Genomic DNA, 10,045 nt, shown 5'->3' with positions numbered 1-10,045 from the left:
GTAATTAGATGGTAGCTAATTGATATAGCGGGTTGTATTAGCTAATTTGACCAACTGCTTGTATTAATTGGTTTGATTAGCTGGTCGAATGAACAATCTAGTTGCAAATTATCCTAGATAACCCCCCCCCCCAAAAAAAAAAAAAAAATAATCAAAGTACATGCTAAGTCATGGATGTGATCTATGGATAGTTTAGGATAAATAACGTTACTCTGTTATTTAATAATAACATTTACATTGAGAACATGATACGATTTATAATTTTGTGTCACTTAAAAATACTTTAATTTACGAAATACTCAATTCTTCCTTTAATAAAAAAAAAGGAAATTCTCTTTGGTAACACCGTATTATATGTGGTAAACTCTAATTTGTTATACTAATCCAATGGTGACATTAATGATGATTATATGCAATGATGAGTCTAATTCTAGTTAAATTTTTTAATCAGGATTAGTTTTTTACTTTTTAATAATTAAATTATTTTAATTTTTTTTAAGAAAAAAAAAATCAACCAGCCCAAATCCTACGGCAGCCCCCTCCCTCTCCCTTACCGGCACCAGCCCCGTACCACCGACCATCCTCCAAACCGTGCGTCGGCAGGCTAGAGGCGACCTCACTCCCTCCTTCCTCCACCTCGATTCTCAAGTCTCAACCCCTCCGATCCCATGTTTATTCACAATCAATTGAACAAGAATCAAAAACCTCTCTCAACCTGATTCACATCAAGCTCGTGAAACCTCTTGAAGTAATTGAATCAGCCGGAAGTTGAACGCGAAGAAATTGATAAGGTTTTAGCAAATCCTGTAGAAATCTTGTTAAGGAGTTGAATTGATTCAAAGTATTTCATGCCGAAAAATCCTAATTTCGTCGATTGAAGCTTTACAATTTTTGTAACAATGGCGGACGATTAAATCTAGAAACTTCGCGGGGCTGACTTATGGGCAAGTTGCATCAAATTTGGGTGTTTTGCTGGCGGGAAATGAGTGGGGTGTTGGGTGTTTTTCGATTTGGAGCGTTGGTACGTTGGGTGGGGCGTCGGAGTGAGGACAAGGTTGCCGGCGGGGATAGGGGAACCTGGCATCGTCGGCAGAGTGGTGGAGGCTAGGCGCCGCCAAGAGGAGGGTTTGGCTGTTGGCTGGGTGGGGAGGAGTTGGGGTTTTTACTTTTCTAAAAAAAAAATAATATAGTGTTATCAATGATAATTAGAATTTTCTTTCTTTACTACTGAGAAAATTAAAAATTATAATGTTATCAAAGAGAATTTCAAAAAAAAAAATAGTAATTCTTTTTTTTTTTTTTTAACTAGAAGAATTGCTTTATCACTTTAAATTATCTCACTAATTAACCTGTTTTGAAATATATATTGAGTTAGAGTCTCTTCTGTTCAGCTTAATTTTAGTTATGTTCAGTTCAATTCCTAATTTTCTTTTCTCATAAACAATTCATTTTATTTCTATTCAGTTCAGCTGTAATCAGTTTAATTTAGTTTCAATTAATTTAGTACACATTAATTCTACGTAGTATTATTTACATTAAATTGAAACAGACCCTTAGGAACTTAAACTAGGGTTTATTAAACTAATGTCTACTCTATATGAGTATATGACCATATCTTTGAAGGAAGCATAAAGTCAAAGTATCAGCATCTATACCCAACTATCACCATCTAATACTAGTATTGCTACTCTGGTAGGGTAGCTAACTAGCTACCAGCTAGACTAGTAATCATCCATGATCCATTCAGTGCCCATTCCAAGTGTTAATAACTCACGTGAAAAGGCTCAGACTTATTACCATCATTATCCTTTTCTGTCCTTATATATGCCCCATCCCCATTTTTGTCCTTTTTTCTTCCCTATTTTGAATGAGTAATGACAAATTAAAAGATTTCTACATACTGTAACATTTTAACTTTTAAATTTACATTGTTTAATCACTCGTAATTGCATTTACATTGTTATAGAGTATATATCATGATAGTCATTGGTGGCTTATATGGAGTTATTTTTTTTTTTGGATTATCTCCTAAATTTATTACTTTTAAAGTTATGCTTTAATCAATGGATTAAACCTTAGTGCATAGCTGTTATTTGTTAGCAAATAAATAGGATGGAAAAATATAACACTACATACATAATAGGTAACAGGTGATAAATAATTTGAGGGAAAATATTTAATCTATTGGATGACAAAAAGTACCACTACATGCATAATAGTATATAGAGGTGTCAAAAGCACACCCGACCCGACCCGATTCGAAAAATATCCGATTCAGATTTGGACTCGCGTGGACATAACAATTTAGTATGACTTAACTTTAAAAATTTACCCAATCCGGTCATCCGAATTGACACCCCTAATAGTACTTTATATGTACTATTAAGACAACTTATTATTTAATGGTACATTATACAAGCATAATGGTATATCATAATGTACCACTATAAAGTTAGCTTTTTCCATTTTTAATTCTGAAATTGACATATTTACATTTTTGTCATCCTATATGTATTGTAAACGCATAATAATGCGCTGAAATGCACTAAACCGGAAGAAATACATCACTTAATAATATTTCTTTCTTATTACTCAAAATGAATTGACATTTATACTATTCAAAACATTGAAACTGTATGTTTTGAAAAGTTAAATAATACTTGTACTTATATGATTTCAAACAAAATTATTGCCAATTGCAACCATTTAAAATTTGTAAATTTTAACCATTTTAAAAAAATTGCAAATAGCATATCAAAAATTCTTATAAATTGTAAATTGCAACCCAATTTAACTTTTTCATCGGTTTGCGTGTCGAAAATTATTCGGTCAAGGTTTTAGGGGCCATTTTGGTTCTTAAGGATCCGCATTGAGCTCGAAATTAGTAAAAACATAACGTAAGTGCCTCGTTTTGCGTAACAAAAATCTATTGATTTGTGGGCAACTTTTTTTGCTGTAAAAATGAGGCACTTACGTTAATTTTTTGCTAATTTCGAACTCAATTTAGATTCTTAAGGGCTAAAATAACCGCTAAAACCTTAACCGAACATTTTTCGACACGAAATTGAATTAGGTTGCAATTTACAATTTATAACAACTTTTGGACTGTAATTTGCAATTTTTTAAAAATGGTTGCAATTTGCAAAATATTAACTTTAAATGACTTCAATTTGCAAATTTTTCAATAAGATTAGATAAACATAACACAACCAACTTGTTACCTACGAGGCTACGAGTAAACACTTTAACGATGACATTGAGCCATAAACACTTTAACGATGGCACTGAACCATGTCGTGTGGGCGTGAAAAAACACACAACACAAACACGTTGCTATCTGTTACAAGTAGTTTATCTCATTTATTTGGGAAAAGCTGGTACTACATGATTCGACACAATAAATCACGCTTAAATTCAACGAAAATTAATTTAGACATGTAGACATAACGTGACTCATTGTACTGATACATGGGGGCTTGTTCTGATTGACTAAACTGAGCTTAACTGAACTGAAGTGAACTGAATTTATTGGAGCTGAGCTGAACTGAATATTTTATGAGAGAAGGAAATTATGAACTGAACTGAACTTATTAGAGTTGAATTGAAATGAAAATAATCTGAAAAGAACATGCCCTAAGTCGTACACAAGCCGACCTTTTGAAAATTCTTATATGACACATTGCTTATGGCCAAACCAAAAATTAGGTCTACCTATCCCAAAAGCACAAGACCCCATCTAACACGGCCTACAACCATCGTCACCAACCATCCTTCAAACTTGAGGTTTGACTCAAATGCATGACTCCCACATCTCTATATTATAATTACAGAGTTAGTTAACGAGGTTTCTCCAAGACCTCAATCCTTAACTCTCATGAGTTTAAGGTTTTTTATTTTTTATTTTTTATTTTTTTTAATTTTATTTTTTTACAAACCAATAACTACCCAATACCCATCCCACTATATTATTTATTATTTATTTTTTAACTTAAAAAAAACATCAATAAGGATAATAACTACCCTTCCCACCTTTTTTTTTTGTATTTTTTCAAGGAATTGCAATAAATAATAAAAATTCACTTTTTATAAACATTACTAACATTTCACTTTGTCTTATTTTCTTTCGCGTATAATTCAGTCGTGCATTAGCACGGATACACAATTCCTTTATCAACAATTCACCATAGCACTCTAAATCCCCAACCCTTCAATTATATGCATATTTTTTGGGGACTATCCTACAAACAATTTCCACTTCCTTAATCATCAAAATAAAAAAATAAAAAAATAAAATGTATAGCACGCTTTTTGCGTGACTGGCCTCACTGAATAGTTACTTGCAAAAGATCAAAAATAGACCTATGACACTAACTACGTAACCCCTATAACACAGAACGGGTAACCTTTATAGATTTAACACACCTACACTTCCCTAATCATCAAAACAAAAAAAATGTACAGCACGCTATTTGCGCGACTGGCCTCACCGAATACCTACTTGCAAAAGATAAAAAAATAGACCGTATGATACTAACTAAGTAACCCCTATAACACAGAACAGGTAACCTTTATAGATTTAACAAAGTAGCACCCACATATAAGAGTCAGCCCTGTTTTTTTTTTTTTTTTAGTTTCTGAGCAAAGCAGTGAATAGCAGATTTCAGCAGAGTAGAACAGGTGTAGACAGATTACTAAGGGCCTGTTCATATTTACTGAACTGAGCTGAACTGAACTGAACTGAACTGATTGGAGCTGAACTGAACTGAACTGAACTGATTGGAACTGAACTGAACTGAACTGAATTGAGCTGAAATGAATATTTTATGTGAGAGGGAAATTAAGAGCTGAACTGAACTGAACTGAACTGAACTGATGAAACTGAACTGAACTGAACTGAACTAATTGGAGCTGAACTGAACTGAACTGAAATTAAGTAAATATGAACAGGCCCTAATACTCAATAGAGAAGATTTGAACATAGCATTGTAAAGCAGATTAAACCACAACAACTCTAAAAAAACATGGCTTAAGTTACCACATCAAATCAACTTCCCTATTTGAAATATATTTTTTCTCATATTATATATTTAATTGTTTCTAATATAAAATATATTTTGTGCATTTTGCACGGGTACACTCTAGTTTTATATAATTTAAGAGTCGGTCAACTATAGCCCTCCAAAAGCCCAATTCTTAAATCTTATACATTTTAGTGTTTTTTTTTTTTTTTTTTTAATGTTTTGCTTTATAGATAAATTAAGGGAAAATCGTCTGCGTTGGTTTGGACATGTAAGACGGAGACCCGAGGGTGCACCGGTGCGAAGAGTGGAAGAGTGGGACCATGGAGGGATTAAACGAGGAAGAGGGAGACCAAAGATGACTTGGTTGGAAGGAGTGAGGAAGGATATGAAGTGCATGGATTTACGTGAGGATGAAGTTTTGGATCGTAAGGGATGGAGGAGAAAGATTTATGTTGATGACTACACGGAATAATCAAATTTGGTTCATGTTAGCCGACCCCACTTTTGGGATTAAGGCTTTGATTGATTGATTGATTGATTGATTGATTAATGTTTTGCTTTAATCTCCAATTAAGAACTTCCTTTTTTTTTTTTTTTTTTTTTTGCTATAACATACAATTAAATAACTTCCATTGCTCCAAATTTTTTTTTAATAACTTCCACACCTTCTATTGTTTTTTTTCTAAATACATACATATTACGTATATACTGTACGTTAGCGCGGATACACTCTATTACAACAATAATTCACACTAAACATACTAACAATAGTAAAATCAAAGGTTAATTAACGTGGTTGTAACAACAAATAACTCTTCCCTAGATTCCGAAGTGAGGGAAGCTAACTTGCCCCCCTCTCCCTTCCTCAGTTTACTCGATAATCACAAATTTACACACTTTCCCATGTCATTTTCTGCCCATATTCTATGTACTACTAAACCATATTATAGTATAATTAATTACATTTATATTTTTATACTATGGTTTTTTAACCGTTACACTCTTTCTGTTACTTAATCCTTCCCTCAAACGTGCAAGTACCTGTAAATTTTTGTCAAGTTTATTTAAATTTAGTTCTTTGGATCTGAATGACCTCAACTCCCATTTTTTAATTTTGTAAAAAATTGTGAGAAAAAAAATAAAAAAATAAAAAGCATTTCCCAAAAATTTATGCTCTCCTTTTCAAAACCCAGTTGGAATTTTATGATTGTACTTATGGGTTGCTGTCATACCACTGTTTCATTTACTCATTTGTTCTGTCAAGATTTCATTTTTTCTTGATTTTTTTTTTCTTTTTTCTTTTTTTAATCTCATCATAATTTACCTTCTTTAATTAATTTATTTTTTTCATTGTTTATAATGTTGGTTTTGTGATTTTTTCAGAGTGAAAGTAAACTACCCAGATGAATTTTTGAGGTAAGTTCATTTTTAAGTATATTTGGTTAAAACAAAAAGAGAGTTGAAAACATGATGTTTTAGTCATTCAGATGATTTGGGGTTGTTTGTTTTTCTGAAAATTTTTATGGTGTTCATGGGTTGATTTATTTATTTATTTTTTTTCTTCCAGATTTTATTGCATTATTTAGGGTGTTGGTATTTTTGTAGTAGTTTTAAATGAGTATTGAGTGACAAATTAAGTGTAATTTCTGACAAATAAATTCAGTAACAGCACTGGAAATTTGTGGATCTTAGTAATAAATTGACAGTATATGCAAGGAAGGTGTTCGATTAAAGTATAGTACTGTTGTATGAGTACTAGTACTATAGTACTAGCTATATTATAGGTATTTTTGAGTGAAGATTTTTCATTAGATTGAGGGTAAAAGTTGAAATGGTGAGATCTATGGAGGATAAGGAGATCTCTAATGGAAGCATTACATTTGAGTTTCATAAAGGGAATGGGGTTACTAGAGCCTCTCACCCGTCTCGAACCGCCTTAGGAAAACCAACACCTTCAAAGTGGGATGATGCACAAAAATGGTTAGTTGGGTTGTCAAGGGGAGGAGATAGGAATTCCTCCAAGGCTAATAGGCCTCGAAACTCGAATGCCGATGATACGAGGTTGATTGCCCCCATTCCCCATCAAGAGCACCGTTATTCGGTTGATGGTGATGAAGAGGTGGAGAAGGCAGAGAATGAGAAGAATGTTCATACCAAGAATGTTGATTGTGAAGAGGGTTTTTGGAGAATTAATGAGGGGGTGGGAAATGCTAGTTTAGGTGTTAGATCAGTTTGTTTGAGGGATATGGGGACTGAGATGACTCCAATAGCTAGTCAAGAACCTTCTAGGACAGCCACCCCTATACGAGCTACAACACCAGCTGCGCGCAGCCCAATTTCTTCGGGGGGTTCAACCCCAATGAGGTGTCAACATGGTGCTCTGGGTACCGAGAGTTATCAATCTCCTCTTGGGAGACATAATGGTGCTTATAGAGTGTCTAATGGCGAGGAAGAAGATAATGGTCATAAGATGGGGGAGAGTAATGGTTTGGAACTTGTTGAGAAGATTAGTCCTTTAGAAACTCGAGCATTGGCTTGGGATGAAGCAGAGCGTGCCAAATATATGGCCAGGTGAACATTCTAAATACATCTCCTTGAACTACATTATGATATTTGATTCACTGATAAAAACAGAAGGGTTTAACTGTTATCATCCTGGTTGATTTATAGGTATAAACGAGAAGAAGTGAAGATACAAGCTTGGGAAAATCACGAGAAGAGAAAAGCTGAAATGGAGATGAAGAAATTAGAGGTAATCTACTCATCTAAGATGATTTGAACTTCTTATATCAAATAGTAGTACTTGTATAGTCCATCTGTCCAAAGTTGTGTACTTGCAACTTACAAGAGTGATGATGAGGGTGATAATGGATTTAGAGCAACTGTAATAAAGGGTAATCAGATACATCATGTTACATCGTTAACTGGGAGAGGTCAGGATAATGTGAACTGCTGACATTGGGAATACATCTTAGTGCTTCTGCTGTTGTTGATCTTCAACTCTTCACAGCAGATTAGTCTTCACGGTGATGAATAAACCTAAAAATGATTCAACGAGCTTGTAATACTGGGCATCTAGTGGAGTTGCTACTCTTGCTAGCCTAGATAATACTGTATGCTCTGTGTGCCTTTACTCCATTTGTTCTCACACGTAAAACTCTGGCATCACAGCTTACAGGCCTAAACTGAGCAGCCTCACATAATGTATTGTTGTTCTGCTGGTTAATTACCTGATACTGTGATACATATAGTTGCTTCAATGTTGTGTATCCTAAATTCAATTTCTGCATCGTTTGTGAAGATAGTATCAGATTGATCGATCTTCTGAAATTAGGATATGATCCCTGTATCTATAAAAGATAAGGCTTATGAAATAAGCCAACAGCTTAAGAAGCAGTTTTCTTCCAAATGTTGCACATTTGAATCACATTGGCACTAAGGATCACTGAATTTTATATTGCTGTCATAGGTGAAAGCAGAGAGATTGAAAGCTAGAGCACAGGAGAAGTATGCCAATAAACTTGCTGCAGCTCGACGAATCGCTGAAGAGAAGCGTGCTAATGCAGAGGCTAAATTGAATGAGAAAGCCGTCAAAACATCAGAGAAAGCAGATTATATCAGAAGAATGGGTCATTTGCCGTCTACATTCTCCTTTAAGTTGCCTTCTTTGTGCTGGCAGTAGTAAACTTCCTCAACATAATTGTATCTAGATACCGGTCTTAACGTTTGTTGCATTATTAGTAAGCTTTTGCACCTTTTTCCTTTCAGTTTATGCATGTGACAGTGACACCCTTGAAATGTTGATCAATCCTGAAAGTAAAGGAAAATGAGTTTTGCATGCAAGGCAACAACCCTCATCCATGGATCAGATTTAAACATTGCGGATTTGCAGATGCCATGGAGACGAAATGTAGAACTATTAACTTGTGCTTGATTGTAACTAGGATTATTCCCCACCCCCTTTGGTTGTTGCAGCAATATGTGCCAATTTGTTCTGAACCCACATATAGTTTAAGCTCGGCCTGTATGAGTAAAATGAGTTTCTCTATTATTAAAAGGTAGTTTCAGGTTTTGACCAAATAATAGACAGCATTACATACATTTGGACTGGAGGTTTTTAATGCATGTGTGCCATATTGCACTGTTTTGGGTACTCTTGGGGTGTATCATATATGCATTGATTTTGACATGTTAGTGCAAATTGGGGGAAGTTAGATTAAGATTTCGCTTCACTTGGACTTTTAAACAAATTTTTTTTCCGGAGTATCATATTTATCAAGTGAAATCCTAATTAGTGGATTAGTTGTTCTTAGGGCCTGTTCTCTTCAGATTATTTTCAGTTCAGTTCCAATAAGTTCAGTTCAGCTCAATTCTAATAAGTTCAGTTCAACTCAGCTCAGTTCAGTCAATCAAAACAGGCACTTAGTCTCTTAGACTATCGATCAGCCAAAAGTGTTTTGGCCAAAATTAAACTAATTTGACATATGTAGAGCATTGTGTCATGGGACGAATGCAAATCACGCGTTGGTGCCTGAATTCCCGATCCAAGTCAACCTTTTTTTCATATACACAATAAGCTACGGAGTAATTACTAGAGGAAACAACACGCAATGACACTAACCTTGTATCACAAACACATGCATTAGTAAGGCACACAAGCATGGGAGATTGCCTCGTATAGGACTTGTTGTGCCACGACATTGGGGAAACTGTTAGCACATGACATTTGGCTCCATAAATATGCTAGTTTGGCCGTTTGATAAAGAGTTACTAGTATTCATTAAGCTTGTTGCTATACGCTTAACCCTCTAGTTTCTAAAAAACTAGAATTGGGCCTTTGTCCAAAAGCTACTAAAATTAGCTCCCTTTCTTGCAATTCTACTACAGAGTATATTCAAATACTTATGTAGTTATGTGTCATTTTGCATATTCAAATAATACAAAAGGCTTTAAATTGTATGACTTGTTGGTTGTATGCTTTGTTTGTAGACTTTTTGTACTAGTTGATCGAAGGTTGCATTAGC

General features: G+C 34.4%; 1 protein-coding gene across 1 annotated transcript; it reads left to right on the top strand.

The window, feature by feature from the left end:
• The first annotated feature begins 6,148 nt into the window (after positions 1-6,148).
• On the top strand, positions 6,149-9,007 carry LOC145581644 (uncharacterized). Its single transcript, XM_081638667.1, has 3 exons — positions 6,149-7,592; positions 7,692-7,773; positions 8,491-9,007. The coding sequence occupies exons 1-3, from the start codon at positions 6,853-6,855 to the stop codon at positions 8,701-8,703; spliced, it is 1,035 nt and encodes a 344-aa protein (XP_081494793.1). The 5' UTR covers positions 6,149-6,852; the 3' UTR covers positions 8,704-9,007.
• The last annotated feature ends 1,038 nt before the right edge of the window (positions 9,008-10,045 follow it).

Source organism: Chenopodium album, chromosome 15 (assembly GCF_948465745.1).
Source record: "Chenopodium album chromosome 15, dcCheAlbu1.1, whole genome shotgun sequence".
Taxonomy (NCBI): domain Eukaryota; kingdom Viridiplantae; phylum Streptophyta; class Magnoliopsida; order Caryophyllales; family Amaranthaceae; genus Chenopodium; species Chenopodium album.
Note: the sequence above shows the minus strand (reverse complement) of the source record. Positions and strands in the feature narration are given on the sequence as shown.